Source organism: Mirounga angustirostris, unplaced genomic scaffold, assembly GCF_029215605.1.
Source record: "Mirounga angustirostris isolate CCGP_5_RB_7025 unplaced genomic scaffold, mMirAng1.0.hap1 SCAF_8, whole genome shotgun sequence".
Classification (NCBI taxonomy): domain Eukaryota; kingdom Metazoa; phylum Chordata; class Mammalia; order Carnivora; family Phocidae; genus Mirounga; species Mirounga angustirostris.
In genome coordinates, this window is record NW_026991716.1 from 63,038,156 (window position 1) to 63,056,532 (window position 18,377).

General features: G+C 37.7%; 1 protein-coding gene across 5 annotated transcripts in view; it reads left to right on the forward strand.

Annotated features, from left to right (window-relative positions):
- The window catches only part of KCNQ5 (potassium voltage-gated channel subfamily Q member 5), a 509,046-nt gene that overhangs the window by 393,339 nt on the left and 97,330 nt on the right, over window positions 1–18,377 (forward strand). For all 5 annotated transcript variants that reach the window (XM_045867079.3, XM_045867078.3, XM_045867080.3 and 2 more), the window contains exons 4-5: window positions 11,109–11,284; window positions 11,962–12,087. In XM_045867079.3, coding sequence (XP_045723035.1) covers window positions 11,109–11,284; window positions 11,962–12,087 — 302 coding nt within the window. The remainder of the gene's footprint in view (window positions 1–11,108; window positions 11,285–11,961; window positions 12,088–18,377) is intronic.

Below are 18,377 nucleotides of genomic sequence, written 5' to 3' on the forward strand. Positions count from 1 at the left end.
CACCTGGGTAACCCAGCTGATTAGAGGCAGAGCCGGGACTGGAGCTCAGGCAGATGAGCAGCATAGGGCTTGCTCTGAATAGATAGACCAATATCATTTTTGATAAATCCATTTTTATTAGAAATCTGGATTATATCTAATTTTTACATTATTAATAATAGTATAAGAAGCATTCTTGTGCAAACCTGTGTTGGCAACCACAACTTTTTCATTAGATTACATTCCTAGAAGTAAAATTACTGAAAATAACAGGTTTTGAGTAGTTAATACTTTGGGCAAATAATGCCAAAATTCTCCCCCCAAAGAGTTATACCATTTTATTCTAAGACAAAATGTCTATGAAAATGCTTTTCCTCTTTCTCCTTGCCAATATTGACTATTCATTTTATAAACTTTGTCAGTTTGATAGATTAAACTGGTACCTGCTACCATTTTAAATTTCAAAGTGAGAAATTATAAAGAACTTCCTTTCATATATGTATTGGCCATTTTTACTTCTTCCTAAGGTAAATTTGTATTTGTGCCTTCTGTCCAATTTTCTACCAGGATGTTTTCTTACTCGTTTATTTTTATATTTTAAGGAATATCTTTTCCAGGTTTGTTTTTTGCATTTCAATCTATGTGGGGCTTTTTTTAACATATGGAATTTTTAACTTTCATATATTCATACCTCGGCTTCACAACTGCAAATATGGGTTATTTAACTGTATTATTTCGAAGGCTCTTGAAATAATAAAATGTTATTCTATTTCTTTGCTTACTATAAGCAAATAAACCATCAAATAATCATCCATCAAATAAGTATTAAATACCTACGCTGTGGTGGGTCCCGAGCTAGGTGCTGAGGTTACAAGGACAAATAAGTGCTTTTTCATACTTTCAGTTTCTTACAGTTCCTGGAAAAGACTAGCATATAAACAGACCACTGCTATGACGGGGTAGGAAGGGCTCGTGGTAGTACACGTCAGAGCTCTGGGTACTAGTAGTAGAAAGCAGCCTTCAGGAGGGGCTTTTCCAGGCAGAGCAGGAGCATTTTCTAAAGCACTTTGAATGCCAGGCATCAGCAATTGATCTTTGTTCTAGGTATTGAAAAAAACGGTTTTGATCAGAGAAGGAATATAGTCACTTTAACACTTTAATCTTGCATTAGAATACAAAATAGCTTAGGGGCACCTGGGTGGCACAGTCAGTTGGGTATCCATCTCTTGGTTTTTTCCTTGGGTCTTCATCTCAAGGTCACAGGATCGAGCCCCACGTGGGCCTGCACACTCAGTGGGGAGTCTGCATGGGATTCTCTCTCTCCCTCTCCCTCTGCCTCTCCCGCTCGTGCTCTCTTTCTCTCCCTCTCTCTCTAAAATAAATAATTAAATCTTAAAAAAAAAAAAAAATACAAAATAGTTTTGAGAAAGGAAAGACAGAGCAAAGACCAGGTCAGTGACGGCAGGGATGGCCAGGAGAGAGGTAGCATAGGACTGAACTAGGGAGGAGACAGGATAAATGGAAAGAGGAAGGTACAGGTGAGACACAGTCTGGAGGCAGAATCGACGGAGCTGAACCACTCAGTGGCTATGAGATGGGGGCGACAATAAAGAAGAAGATGTGAATCTATAAATTTAATACACAATCTGTATCAGAACTTGGCGTTCTTTTCAATTGATAAGTTTATTCTGAAACTTACCTGGGAAAATAGGTAGGTTTAGAATAATTGATAATTTTTCTTAAAAAAGGAATAACATTGAGGGGATCTTACACTAATGTCTAGTGTCACACTGATACAGGAATAGGCAATAAAAGAAGGTAGAACCCAAAATAGACAGACCTCTCCGTGAGTATGTGGAAGCATGTGGAAAAGGATAGATTTTTATTTAAGTAATAGTGGAAAAATTGACTGTCACGTAGGACACAAAGTAACGTTAGTTCTCTACTTCACCACAGAGACAGACAAATTCCATAGAAGTTAAAGATTATAGAAGTTAGAGCAATGCTAGTTGTTACACAAATCCTCAAATTTCAGTAACATCTCAAAATAAAAAAGTTTACTTCTTACTTGGGTAATAGTCCAATGAAGGTAGTCCTTGCTGGGTGTGGGGTATGTGGTAAAGACTCTGCTCAGTGCAGTCACTCAGGAACCCAGGGTGACAAAGGCCCTGCCATCTTAAGCATGTGGTTCCTAAAGATATGCTTAGTACCGGCCACAGGTGGCAGAAAGGAAAAGACGGAAGGCATAGGCTCTCTGTGTCCCCTCAGCCTGGAAGTGGCACACATTATTTCAATTCACCTTCCCTTAGCTAGACCTAGTCACATCATCCCACCCAGAGGCAAGCAGACCTGGCATATGGTGTCCCTGGGTGGGCTGCCTCTTCCCAGGGATAATTCTACACTTCAGAAGAGAAGCATGCATCTGTGCGGACAGCTAGGTAACTTTGCCATGAAGACTATCCTGAACAGTGAACGTAAATACGTAAACCACAAGGGTACCCCCTTTGTGGTTTACCTCTACAGAATCTATCTGTCCTTACAATGAGCATCTAAATACACCAAAAAAAAATCTAGGAAAATACTTTTATAATCTTGGGCAGAGTCTTTCTAGATGACTTGAGTTCCTTGACTTCTAAATAACACGAAATACAGAATGAGTAAAGAAAAATAAGTGACCTTTTTGCCTATCATGTTAGCAAAGATTACAAATTTATAATATTCCATGTAATACCTGAGAATGCTTAGGACAATATCTATCACACAGTAAACTGTTGCTGTGTTAGCTGTTACCATTACTATTGTTATTTTTATTAGCATTACTTTTATTAGCAAGGAGGCAGAAAAATAATTACCTTTTTTTTTTTAAAGATTTTATTTATTTATTTGACAGAGAGAGACAGTGAGAGAGGGAACACAAGCAGGGGGAGTGGGAGAGGGAGAAGCAGGCTTCCCGCCGAGCAGGGAGCCCGATGCTGGGCTCGATCCCAGGACCCTGGGATCATGACCCGAGCCGAAGGCAGACACTTAACGACTGAGCCACCCAGGCGCCCCAAAATAATTACTTTCATACATTGTTAGTAACAACTGATACCATCCTTTGGAGGGCTCAAAACTCAAAACTTGTCAACATTCAACCCAGCAATCCAATCTCTAGGAATTTATCCTTAACCTACAAAAATATGTGTACTAAACTGTGCATTTCAGCATCATTTTAAGAGCAAAAATTCAAGTAATCTGAAATTCATTAATAATAATTGGCTAATTAAATAAATTTCCTTCCTACCTTATACTACATATGTCTAGTGTGTTGATATTTTATAGCAGCTACTATTTTATAATTTTAAAACATATTTATTTTATTTAAATCATCCAAAGGTTAGCTTATAGTGAGGCCACTAGGATTTAGAACAAAAAAGGTGGTGGAAGAATATTTTATTTGTTGTATTTCTGTTTTTCCCAGAGATAACAAGATGAAATGAGTTTAAAGTGCAAGAGGGAAATTTATGTTAGCTATCAGGGGAAACTTTCTGAGACTCTAACATAATTTACAAAAATTTTAAAAGCCTAAAGTCTCCAGACAGTTTCCAGGAATCAAAAGGTACGCCCTTTGTGGTTTACCTCTACAGAATCTGTCTGTCCTTACAATTACTAGTTTAAAAGTGTTCAACCATGATTTGCTTAATCCATATGATTTAGTTCTCCCCATTATGATTTGAAATTAAGCCATGTATGGTAAAATAGGCTTTCATAATAGATGTATTATGTCATGTAATTGTAGCAACAAAATACATCCCACCAAGTTCGAGTATGCAGTTCATCTTGGTTTTTTTTCAAGTTTTTCTTTTAATTCCAGTTAATTAATATAGGGTGTTACATTAGTTTCAAGTGCATAATATAGTGATTCAACAATTCCATACATTACCCAGTGTTCCTCACACAAGGGCCCTCCTTAATCCCCATCACCTATTTCCCCTATGCCCCCACCCTCTGGTAACCATCAGTTTGTTCTCTATAGTTAAGAGTCTGTTTCCTGGTTTGTCTGTCTCTCTCTCTCTTCTGCCCTTTGCTCATTTGTTTCACTTCTTAAATTCCATGAGTGGAGTGAAATCATATGGTATTTGTCTTTCTCTGACTGACTTATTTCGCTTAGCATCATACTCTCTAGCTCCATCCATGCAGTTGATCTTGCTTTAACCCAATCTTTGGTCCATGTTAGGGTAGCCTTCGATATGAATCCACCTTATAATGAGGGATTTTCAGTATTTCGGTGACTAATCCCTTTTACACAAAGTCCAAGGTGATCAATTTATATCCATTGTGCTGACTAAATAACACTGGAGCAAAGTTCCAGTGGAGTCTAATAATACGCTCTTCTACAACCCCTACGTGTCTTAAATATCATTACAGTATTTACTTTGCGCAAATCTTTGCAGTCTCCTCAAATCTCAAGAATTCATCCATAAATCATTCTGAGTGATTCAGTAAGTATGTGAACCTACTTCCTAGAACCTATAAGCCTATATTTCACATTTCTAATGGGCTGCTAGTAATCAATAACTATCTTCACTACTTCCCCACTTGTTCACATCTCTTTCCTTTGGGAGAAGTAGATTTTAAGAACTCAGGATTACTTCCTTTTTTCCATGCAATTTGGAGCTCCCTATTGTTTATTAACAGTTCTATTTCTTCCTCTAGCCCCATTTTCTCTTGATGTATCCATAAAAGTACCATCTGTTTTTAGTATCATTTTCTTTCTGCATTCTGCTCTCTCCTGAATGCTTCATGTCATAATAATTTATTCCAACTTTATTATCCAGTTGCTCTCCGGATAATCCCCACCCTCTTCTCCCCATCCGACCCTACCCATGTCACCCTGGATTTTCTTTATCCACAGAATGGTATACCATAACTTTTAAGGGCACAACTTTGGAGTCAAGGAATGGCCAGCTCAGCCACTTAGGATATTGGGCCTTGGCTAGTTGATCACTGCAAGTCTTAGTTCTTCGTTTGCAAGAAGCAGATGGTCCTAATATTATCTAGCTCATAGGAGTACTAAATAGAGTCATGCACATCAGGGTTTCCCAACTTGGCACTATTGGCACTTGGACTAGGTAATTCTTTTTTCTGGGGACTAATCTGGGCATTGTAGGATGTTTTGCAGCAACCTTTACATCTATGCCAGTGGTAATCCCCTTTACCACTAGATGCCAGTAGTAATCCCCTTCCCAATTAAGACAACCAAGTAAGTCTCCAGACATTGCTAGATGTCCCCTGGGAGGTAAAAATCATCCCCATTGACAACACTGATGTAATGTAAAGTATTAAGCACCATGCCTGGTACATCGTAGGGATTTAATACATATTCGTGATAGATTGATGATCTAGTGGATTAATGAATATTCATTTCTAATGCGAACATTGAATATCATATCTGACATTCAATTAACTGCTTAATGCATGAATGGATAAACAAACGAATATGAAGCCAATGAGCTTTGAGGGCTGTCTATAGTTTCTACCTTATACTAAAATGTGGTATATTCACTTAAGACAAGCCTCCTCTCTTTGAAAAAAACATTTTAGATGATTAACTAATTGCACAGCTTAAGCTACTCTGCCCAGTTTTTCTCCAGCCTTATTGGGATACAGCTGACATATAACAATGTGTAAGTTTAAGGTGTACACCCTATTGATTTGATACACTTATATATTGCAAACTGATTGGTAGCTAACACCTCCATCACATCACACAATTACCATTTCTTTTTTGTGGTGAAAACATTTAAGATATACTCTCTGGGCAACTTTCAAGTATGTAATAACAGTATCATTAATTATAATCACCATCCTGTATATTAGATCCCCAGAACTTATTCATCTGACAACTGGAAGTTTATAATCTTTGACCAGCATCTCCCCATTTCTCCCACCCCCAGCTCCTGGTAATCATAATTCTAGTCTCTGTTTCTATGAGTTCAACTTTTTTAGATTCCACACATAAGTGATGTACAGTATTTGTCTTTCTCTGTCTGGCTCATTTCAGTTAACATGATACCCTCAAGGTTCATCCATGTTGTTGCAAACATTATGATTTTCTTCTTTCTCATGGCTGAAAAATATTCCACTATTTTTAATTTTTTGAGGAACCTCCATACTGTTTTCCATAATGAACATAACAATTTACATTCCCACCAACAATGCCCCAGGGTTCCCTTTCCTTCACATCCTCACCAGCATTTGTTATCTCTTGTCTTTTTTATAATAGTCATTCTAACAGGGGTGAAGTAATATCTCACTATGGTTTTGATTTGCATTATCTCATAATTAGTGATGTTGAGCACCTTTTCATATACCTGTTGGCCATTTGTGTGTCTTGTTTGGAATAACATGTCTTCATTTCCTCTGCCCATTTTTTAAATTGGATTATTTGTTATTTTACTATTGAGCTGTATGAGTAATTTATATATTTTGAATATTAACTCCTTATCAGGTAAGTGATTTGCAAATATTTTCTCCTATGGTACATTGCCTTTTCATTTTGTTGCTGCTTTCCTTTTCTGTGCAGAAGCTTTTTGGTTTGATGTGGTCCCACTTGTTTATTTGTGCTTTTGTTGCCTTTGTTTTTGGTGACAAATCCAGAAAATCATTGTCAAGATCAATGTCAAGGAGCCTACTCTATGTTTCCTTCTAGGACTCTTATGGAGTCATGTGTTACACTTACATCTTTAATACATCTTTAGTTGATTTTTGTGTATGGTATAAGATAGCAGTCCAGTTTCATTCATTTGTATGTGGTCATCCAGTTTTCCCAACACCATTTATTGATGAGATTATCCTTTCCCCATTGTATATTTCTGGCTCCTTTGTCATTAGTTAATTGATCATGTATGCATGGGTTTATTTCTGGGCTCTCTATTCTGTTCCATTGACCTATGTGTCTATTTTATGCTGATACCATGCAGGTTTGATTATTATAGCTTTGTAATATAGTTTGAAATCAGGGAGCATAATGCCTCCAGCTTGTTCTTTTTTTTCTCAAGATTGCTTTGGCTATTCGGTGTCTTTTGTGATTCTATAGGAATTTTAGAATTGTTCTATTTCTGTAGAAAATGCCATTGGAATTTTGATAGAGATTGCATTAACTCTATAGATTGCTTTGAGTAGTGTGGACATTTTAACAATATTCTTCCAATCCATGAGCATGGAATGTCTTTTCATTTACTTGTGTCTCTTTCAGTTTCTTTCATAAGTGTCTTATAGTTGTCACCAAACAGATCTTTCACCTCCTTGGTTAAATTTATTCCTAAGTATTTTATTCTTTTTGATGCTATAGTAAAGAGGATTTTCTTATTTGTCTTTTTCAGAAATCATTGTTAGTGTATAGAAACACAATTTATTTTTGTATATTGATTTTGTGTGCTGCAACTTTACTTAATTAATTTATTAGTTCCAATAATGTCTTGGTGGAATCTTTAGAGTTTTCTGTATATGTCATCTGCAAATAGTGATGGTTTTACTTCTTCCTTTCCAATTTGGATGCCTTTATTTCTTTTTCTTGCCTAATTGCTCTGGCTGGGACTTTAGATACTATGTTGAATAAAAGTGGCAAGAGTGGGCATCCTTATCTTGTTCCTTATTTTAGAGAGAAAGCTTTTATTTTTTTTATTATTGACTATGATGTTAGCTATGGGGTTGTCATATATGGTAAAATAGGTGATGGGGATTAAGGAGGGCACTTGTGACGATCACAGGGTGATATAGGTAATTGTTGAATCACTACATTGTACACCTGAAACTAATATTACACTGGATATTAACTAACTGGAATTTAAATAAAAACTTTTTTAAAGTATGCAAATATAATCCTTTTAGAGAAAGACTAAGATGGGCATTTCTGCCTGTTCCTTCTGCACTGAGTCCTGGGGTAGTAGCCACAGTGGTGCTCACACCCATTAAAAACTGCTTCTTTGTTTGCTATAGTCTTGTGGATCTTGTGGCTGCAATCCCCATTGGCTTTCAAAGCAAGTTGTTTGGAAGGCCTGTCCCTCAAGTGGCAGCCTTAAAGTTAGGAGGCTAAATGTGGGGTCCAAACCCTTAGCTTCTCAGGGAGAAACTGGGATGTGGGAGTTACCTCCCATTTGTATGGCACTGTGCTAAGAGTGAGGTTTAAGGCAAAATTATGTCCCAGCCTTTCCTACCCATTTCAATGTGGGTATTTTCTTATTTGCCAGATGTTTAGGAGTGCCTCAGCTAGTCTCTGGATTTCCTTCACAGGGAATTATTCCATGTGCAAGTGTTTATTTGGCGCATCGATGGGAAGAAGCAAGTTCAGGAGCCTCCTATGACACTGTCTTTGAAAACTGCCCCTACCTAATTTTATAAAAAAGAAATCTTAGTGAGATTGATAAACTTTAATGGATGATAGCTATGAATTATTATGTTGCAGTAGAATTCAAGATGGAATATTGAAGTGATCCTTTGATTAACTTAAGAGTATTTCAGATTCTTATTCTAGTTATTAAAACACTGATATAGTAAGAGAACAAAGTTCAAGCTACTTTGAGTGTTTAATCTAAGTCCATTCTATAAATATTTATTGAGTGCTTTCCATGTTTCAGGCACTGTTCTAGGTACTCGGGATACAAGTTCTATAATGGACTACAAAAATAATAAATACATATATAAAAATAAAGAGTAGTCATAACTTCTAAAATATTAGCCTGGGAAATATTCTAGGTGGTACTGACAGCAAAATTCAGCGGAGGACTGTAATCCAACCAGAAACATTTTTATGACTGCATTCATCGTTTGCCATTTGGTCGCTCATCTGTGGTTTCATTTTACTGAACTCCAACTTTCTCATCTGATCTGAATTACAATGAGGGTGTTAAATCACATCTGTAGTTACCTTTGCATATTTTGTGACTTCAAACAATTAGATTATGATTCACTGTGTGCATAATTTTTTGAATCGTTTCAAACCAGCAGTGTTGCTTTTACTTTTTCTAGGTTTTCTCTAATGAACGAACTTCATAGCTTCATACATTTTGTGCTGTAGTCTAACGGCTCGATACCTGATTCTTTTAAACTAATACAGTATGTGCTTTTTGTGCCTCACTTTTCTCATCTGTAAAATGGGATCTGTAGAAGACCTAACCAACACAGTTGTTATAAGGATGAAATAATTAACATTTGTAAAGAAAACACAGAACTAAAGAAGGTGCCAGGCACACAGTAAGTTTTAAGTGCTGTATTTTCTGCATCCTTACCAGTCATTTACTTATTTCTACTATCTCAAATATTTTAACATAGTAAATGAGGTATTGTTCCTTTTTCTTTCCTTTGTATACTTGGAAGAAGCAGGATTACAATGAGAAATAAAAACAAATACATAATAAAATAAAATTTAAAAAAAAACAACAAATACATATCTAGCAGGGCCATATAAGAAATGTCTCTTTGTCTGTAAACCACTTGTCTCAGGAGTAAATCCCTGAAATGATGCAAACCAAGAGACGTTTTCACACTTAACTCTTTTCTAAAGTTTTTTTCTGATTTCAGAAGACATTGTCATTGTTATAAAATTCCATATTACAGAAATTAATAACTTAGAAAGTAAAAAGTCCCTTTACCCACATACTCACCCCACTCTCTCTACCTTTGGAGAGACTTAATGGTAATAATCTGTATATATTCTCACATGATTTTCCTGTTCATTTATTTTTTATTAAAATAAGATTACATTGCACATACAGCTTTGCAACTGTCTTTTTATTCACTTAAAATAAGTCTTTGGTGTCTGTGTCAACACATTTAATTCCTTCTCATTTCCAACAGCTGCAGAGAGCTGTAACTCAAGGACGTGCTTGTGGCTCTCTACCCACAAAGTCCTATAGTGGTTAGATCTGATTGGAAAAAGCCCTTCAGCTGATCCTTGTACAGTCAACCACTTCAAGTCCTGACCCAGAAGGGGCACCAGGAGAGTCATTCAAAAGATCTGCCCTGTCCACTCCCGGAGACCAGACTTCTCTCAGTGCAGGGAGAAAGGCCGCGCTGGATGATGAATACACATTCATACAGCAGTTAATCCTGATGATCACAGAAACATTATAAATCCAATGCCCTTGAAGTGGAACTCCTCTCTGCAGTGTGGATGCCCAGTCATGCACGGCCCACTTGGAGCAGGAAAGAAATTTTATTTGAGGATGTTAAGGTCAAGTTAACTTATTTTAAAATTGCCATAGGAGGCCATTCATCCCCACTTCACTTCTCCCACTTCAAAGCCTACTTCCCGTCACTCAGATATTTGCCCTTGGAGCAATTAAGTCCCCTTTTATCTTTTCTATGCTTTCATTAACTGCTCTGTTTCTCTTTCTTAGCTTACAAAAGGGCAGATATTTTTGAAGTCAAATGTCAATATGTCAAACATCAAATATCCATTCCCATGCAATACACAGTGAATATAATTAATACTCTATTGTAACAAATGTACTATTACTTAATCTGTATACCAAACTTACACATAATTGACCGGCCAGGTATAAAGATACTCTATGCAGAGAGCTTAGAGTATCCAACTCAGCTGAGGCCTTTGTTAGAGAGTATGTGAAGTCTCAGACTCCACAACACAAGGAAATTTTTTGCAGAAAAGAGCTACAAGCTTCTTTGGCAAGAAAACAAGAGACGTGATGATACCAAGCAACACTTTCATAACCGCGCAAACTATGATGCTCTGTGGCATCAAGCAGGAATCCGCCGTGTTAGGGCTGAGGACGGGAATGCCAATGAAACCGGAGCCAAAACAGCCCTAGTGCTCCCTGGAACACTGAACTTTCCAAAGGCCATTGTCCATCCAGTTCTTCCAGGGTTACGTAGCAAATGGTTCAGAACTGCATAGATAAAGCATAGAATAGCCAAAGGGTCAGAACCAAGGCAATAAGGAGATCCTGTCCTCTGCATTTTCGCTCTTCAGTTATCACAGAGCCCCAGTAGCACCCCTCCAGGCTGGGGTTCAAGATCTGTTTATCTGTGCCTCAAAGAGGTCAAAGCGAACCTTTCTGAAACACTATTTTGAGCAGTAAAACTTCCACGTCCTGCTACTTATGGCTACTTCAACCTGTTTCTTTCAGATACCATTGTTCTTATCGCTTCAATAGCAGTTGTTTCTGCAAAAACTCAGGGTAATATTTTTGCCACGTCTGCACTCAGAAGTCTCCGTTTCCTACAGATCCTCCGCATGGTGCGCATGGACCGAAGGGGAGGCACTTGGAAATTACTAGGTTCAGTGGTTTATGCTCACAGCAAGGTAAGCTTTGCTTTCTAAATTATAGCACAAGACTTCTGAAACTTTTTCACTGATTGCTGTGGAATATTTAATGAACCCATCAAGCAAACAGTCATTTCAGAGGTTGGTTAAAACACAACGTATAATGGATTATTTAAAAGTCATCATACGGTTGCCAGAGGGAAGGGGAGGGGAGAAGAGGCAAATCGGTGAAAGGGAGAGGGAGAGATGGGGTTGCAGTTGTGGAATGACTAAGTCACAGGACTAAAAGGCTCTGCACAGGGATACTCAGTGATACTGTAACAGCGTTGTGTGGTGACAAACGGCTTGTGGTGAGCACAGCATAATGTGCAGAGATGTGGAATCCGATGTTGTACACCTGAAACTAATGTAACATTGTGTGTCAACGTTACCAAACAAAAAATAATGTTTTTCAAGTCCTCATGCCCCAAATAAATTATAGTAAACCCATGTCTTTAGAATACTGTGCACCAATCCAAAAAGACCAAGGAAGTTTTTCTGTTCACTGGGACATCCTCCGAATAAAAAAGTAAATTCCATAAATATATATATACATGCACACACACACACACACAATCATAAATATCCAAAAAGTAGTAAAATGAATACATAGATTTTTTTTCCTTTTTCACAGATTTTTTTTACCTCTAACAGTCTTTCATTCCTTTTATATCTAGGAATTAATCACAGCTTGGTACATAGGATTTTTGGTTCTTATTTTTTCATCTTTCCTTGTCTATCTTGTGGAAAAAGATGCCAATAAAGAGTTTTCTACATATGCAGATGCTCTCTGGTGGGGCACAGTAAGTATAAAAATCTGTTTTTATTTTTTGGATGTTGTGAAATGTTTCCTTTGAATACAGTATAATGATTTCTATGAATCATTTATGAAAGGTCTCAATAAAAACATTAACTTCCAGAAGAGTTATGTGAAAATATACAGCACTAAAATTGTCTAAAGACTTTTCCCATCTCTATGGCTCAACAAAATTAAGTTCTCTTATAAATCATCAGAAGTGTTTCTTGAGTGCTAGATTGTTGCCAAAATAAGGATACATTATTTTTTTTAACTGTGATTAAAATCTTGATAGGGTTGTTTGTTCGTCTTAACTCTGTGGAGCACAGATTTTAAATGACCAATTTGACCAATTTTGCATCGGTTTACCACTCATCAAAAAGTTTATCTGAGGTTTAAAAAAAAGGAATAGTAGCTGAATGGAAGTTATAGTAAAATTATGGCACAAGAAGTGAAAAAGAGAAAACTGGAAACCATCTGTGAGGTCAGAGATCATAGACACCTAATTTCAAAATTTTCCACTCAAAAACCTACTTTTCATTTAAATTGTTATTAAAAGATAGTTTGCCAAACAAATAAAAAAAAATCATGACCTCATACAGACCCGTGCTAAAGATTTTAACTCCTTTTTTAAAATTTGTCGTTAATGAGGGAACCAGTACAATGTTATATCTGGCTTAAAGGACTATCCAAAAAACAGAAACGTATAAAGATCAAGAATATTGAAATGAATTCAAGTAGAGGTAAAGCTGGTTTCTTCCACAGTGTGAGTGTGAAGTCAATTAAACCTCCTCTAGACAGAATTTATTTACATGTCTATAGACAAGAATTATTTTGCAATGCTACCAGTTATCTACAACTTACAGAGTTGCAAAATAGCTCAACAGCCATGAAAAATGCAGAGCCCCATAAAGTCAGAAGTCGATAACCTGGAAATGTGTGCTCTAAGCAAGGCGTAGTTTTCCATTAAAGCAAAAATCTTGTCTGCATTGTAAAGAATTTATAAGACAGTCATTGAAACATGGGCCCTAATAAGAATGTCACAGGATAGGGGAGTGCTTTCTGCAATATATAAACTATATTCTTTTTATTTTCTTCCTTAAGACATTCCAAAAGGGTGTTTTGTGAAAATATACAGCATTTATAATTGTCTAAATGGCTTCCCATCTCTTTGGTCCAACAAAGTTAAGTTCTCTAAAAAATCATCAGTAATATTTCTTGAGTGCTAGATTGTCACCAAAATTAAAATACATCCTTTTCTTAAACTGTGGTCAAAATATTTATAAGTTAAATATTTTTAAGTTTATAATTTATAACTTATAAGCCACCCGGGTGGCTCAGTAGGTTAAGTGTCCAACTCTTGATTTCAGCTCCGATCTGATCAAGCCCCGCATTGGGCTCAATGCTGGGCATGGAGCCTACTTAAAAAAATAAATATATATATTTATAAGTTGATTGTTTTGTGGAATATAAATTTAAGTTATCAATTGTTGCATTGTGCTGCTACTCACCCAAAGCGCATCAGTGAGAGCTAGAACTCTTGTCAAGGACAAAGAAAATTTGTCAGGGCTTGTATTGAACAGAATTCGGGATATTTGTTGGCCACACAGCAGTAGTAAAATGAATAAGAATCAGAAATAGCTTCACCTGAAGGTAGGATTTTTTTCTTAAATTATCAGAGTCATTGATAACAAAGCAATCTGGTGGTGTAATGATTTGGTTCCCAGCCCCTCCCTCCTACCCCACACGCATTAATTGACATTTTGAAAGGAGGAAGGTGGAAAACCTGAAAGAGAGCAGTCATGTGACATTCTTAAAATACCTTTTATATGTAGAATGCAAGTGAAGATCTATGACTCATTGTGTGATAAACTGTGTAAACTGAGAAAACAGGAGGCTCTTCTAGCCAGCAAGGGGAAGACAGTTTATTATTTATTATTTATTAATTTATTATTATTATTATTATTAAGCAACAATTTGAATAGTTTTTGTTTTTCTTTGATAATTCTAACATACTTAAATTCTTGAGACATTCAGGTGCACCTGTCCCTTGGAAATGCAGTCATTGATGAGTTCAGCCTGGCAGTTCTTTATCCTTCTTTCCAATAGTCTTCCTTTTCTCCTTATTACTAATCAGAATTGCTGTATTGTATGTTAAATAGTGTGTGGGAAACTCTTAATATGCTTCTCACTTAGTCACTAGCTTATTTCTTTTGCCAGAATAACCCACATGAGCAAGTTTTCAAAGGTCGTATCTGTGACTTTCATAGGGGAAGCAACATATTTTCATTGATTTCCATTTCAGTAGTGCTATTTTGACTGAAGCTTAACCTGTACTTAACAGGTTCTTTGAATGGCCTAATTATGTCTCCATTAAAAAAAAAAAAACAACAACAAATCTGGTCTTGAATATCCAAGTAAAAATCTTCTAAGATGTCAAGCTTCTACGAAAAGGCCTTGTTGGTCCACAGTGGGTTTGTTGATATTAACTGAGTCATTAATGAAATTGATGCCTAAAAATATACAAAAAAGCAAACAAGAGTGCTTATTATTTCTATTCTTTTTTTTAAAGATTTTATTTATTTATTTGTCGGAGAGAGAACACAAGCAGGGGGAGTGGCAGGCAGAGGGAGAGAGAGAAGCAGGCTCCCCGCTGAGCAGGGAGCTGGACGTGGGGCTCCATCCCAGGACCCTGGGATCATGACCTGAGCCAAAGGCAGACGCTTAACTGACTGAACCACCCAAGCACCCCTATTTCTATTCCTTATAAGAAGAACATATACTGGGTCTCCAGTGTGAAATAAAATAAATTTAGAACACTATACCTTTTATTATATATTGTTCAAGACCTTAATAAAATGTGGCTGGATACTTTCTAGTTAAAATTGTCCATGTTGCACATAATGGACACCTTGCTAACTACGGAATTATCCAGAATAAATAGAGGAATGAAAGTGCCCTGAATTGGAGTGTTTCTAAGTGTTAGACTTCAGTTAAAAAATAGGAAGTTCTCTTCATTAAAAAAGCCCAAATTATTGACATTAAGTATCAAAATGCAATTTGTGGTTTATGGGTACAATATTTCAGTGAATTCTGAATACTAAGTACTAACTTCCTTTCTTTAAGAAAATAACAAGGGCTATCCCCAAGACCAACTTTTGGAGGGATTCAGGGTATGATCAGCACTACTCAAAGCCAATAACAATTCAAAGAACTCTGATCCCGGAAAACAATTCCATACTATCGAATAACAACACCTAGCTTGTTAAGTAAGTGTAATAATCAATATAAAGGGCCTGGTACCAAGACCACAGCCAGTGCCCAATCAAAGATGGTGGCTACTGTTGGCAAAAACATTTCGTTATGGATGTTAGACGGAAGCACCTTTAAGACAAAAGGAACAAAAAGCTATATACCTCATGGCAGACTCACAGCTTAAGCACAGAAGGGGCTTGGGAATTGGGGGTTACAATGAAAAGATGTTCTGGGTTCTGAAGGGACGTTTGTGACAGCGGAAGTAGAAGAGGGTCAAGGGGAAGTAACTCGTGGCTGAGGCACTGGCAGCTACAGGCAAAGAGGATCTTCTGATTGTTAGGCAGAGCTCCATTGGATGTTATTTCCCATTACTATTTTCCTCCTTTTTGGTTGCTTTAGATTTATTCTGAAATAATTTAAGAACAAGTCTTCCTGGAGTTATTTCCTATTATTACCTCCTTCTTTCCTGTTACTGTTTTTCTCCTTTTGATTTGCTTTAGATCTATTCTGAAATAACTTGAGATCAGGTCTTCCCGAAGTAATATTGCCTGATAATGATCTGCTCTTGAAGGCCAGGTTGTTCTCTACTTCCTGCTATTTCTGTGATGGAGACAGTGTGATGGGGTGGCTTTTTTATTAAGAGGCATACAGCAGCAAACAGTATTCTTGAGTCAGCGTCTGAGTACAGCCCTCACCTGGGACCATGTGCTTGACATGATTACTTCAGGCAGGTAGAAGAATTTTGTATTAGCCAGTTAGTCCTAGAATTCAAAGCAAATAATTGAGAAGGCTCTATGGATGGTGTAGTATACAGTGCACTCAGCAGGTTGTACAGCCCATTATTAAACACCAAGCAAAAACTGAGACACACATACCCAAGCTGCTACCCACTGAAACATCTTAGCCGCTATGAGCATTTACAAGTCCTGTGCCAACCTGGATGGCACGGATGTATGAAATATATCAGTCATAAGCCTCTTTGGGGAAGCCTCTCCTAAGAAGTCTGTTCCATTAGAATGTCCTCTCACACATGGCTCTGAATACTTTTGCTCAGTTTTAGTCCATAAACATTGAGCACATACTGCATGGAAAAGAACAGAAGAATGACAGTCAGGGAACTTGGCTTCCAGCCCTGTCGTTATGATTTAGCAGAGGTGTGGTATTCAGCAATCATTTACTATCTCTATAAAATAGAGAAAATAGCATTACCCAAACACAAAGTTGCTATGTGTAGTAAACGAGAATAGGATATGTAGGGCCTTTATCGGGCACTGGATAAATATAAGTCACTACTGTTGTTATGTATGTGACAACGAGCCTGGAAGAACAACAGAGAATGCTATTGCCCTGAGCTGCCTGCCACAGCAGCACCCACATTATGTGATGCCACCACCACAAGAGAGTCTGCTATCTGCACACCCAAAACCTTTCTCATCTCCTAGTTTATGGTGAACAAATTTCTGCACAGGGTCTAGACTACCCACTCTGAAACTAGGTGTTCAGGAAGTAGCCCAGAGATAAGAGAAGAGAAAGAAGATGAAGAGAAGAGAAAAGAGAAGAGAAGAGGAGAGAAGAGGAGAGGAGAGGAGAGGAGAGGAGAGGAGAGGAGAGAAGAGAAGAGAAGAGAAGAGAAGAGAAGAGAAGAGAAGAGAAGAGAAGAGAAGAGAAGAGAAGAGGAGGAGAGGAGAAGAGAAGAGGAGGAGAGGAGAAGAGAAGAGGAGGAGAGGAGAAGAGAGGAGAGGAGAGGAGAAGAGAAGAAGAGGGGAGGAGAGGAGTGTGTAGGGGAAGAGATTATTGACAAACTGCTCATGTGAATCATCCTCCTTTGAAGGACCGTCTTATGGGGAAATTATACTGTGCTTTGGAAATCTATAAATAGTATGTTCTTAACTTGTTCACATGAATGAATTAGCTATAAACTAGTAGTCATAATTGTATTCTCAAAATTAGGCCAATAAACGTTTATTGATTTGTTACTTGAAGGGAAGAAGGATGGGTTTATATCTACTGGTCTGGAATTAATTCTGTTATTGAAGGAAAAAAAAAAAAAACTACAATCTGACCATAGCATCTGCCATCCCCCAAAAAAAGAAAAGAAAGGAAGAGGAAAGAAAAATCAAGAAAGCTTGGGCCAGAATTTGCATTTGTTTTGCAGGATTATTCCTGAGGAAGACTTCTCAGTGACTAAACACAGTAAGGGCCCACAGTCCACCTTTGCTACCACAATCACACGTTTATACCAACATTTGCAACCCAGATTTTTCAGAAAATGTCTTTTCTCGCCTGCGTGGCTGCAACTGAGTACATGCACTATGAGGGCAAAAATGTACCTGAACTGTTCCCATCTGCCAGATCAGCTTCAAGGAAATGGCCCAATGGGAGAGACAGCTCAAACTACCAGCGTTCCTGAGGTCGACCGAGGTGGAGCTGCAGGCTGAGGTGGGCCGTTCCCTCTCAGATCCCGATCCGTCTTGTCCGGCTACCACCTGACGATGCATCTGCCAGTTTCCGCCTCTGGTCACAAGGCGAGGCGACGAATGGCATCCTCTCAGTCAATGAAACCAGTCATCTCCCTTACAACTGCACTGGAAGAGATATTTGACATTTTTGTCATACATCTTTTAGTTTATAAGTAAATTCAAAACCTCACAGACTTTCCAAGGATCTTGTAAACACCATAGTCGAAAATCAGTAAGTAAGGATCAATAACCAATATGTAAGTACATGAGTAAATACATAAATACATTTTAAAGATTTAATCTGTTCAACCCATGTTAACCAGCATATCTCTTTTAAGCTCTGGAAGTAGGTCCAAAATGGAATTATGTCCAATATGGCAGATCTCCTCCAGCCTCCGAAGATCACACAGGCAGCCTCTCAAGTTTCTCTGAAACAAGCTGCTGTTCCAGGAGCTCCCCAAGAGCTGGTGTCTTTGGGCTTCTGTGTGAGCCCAAAGTGTGGCACAAGTGTGGGAGAATAAACCCCCCGAGGGCTTCTGCACTCAGCTCAGGTACAAAGGACCTGTTGATAATCGTTAGCAGG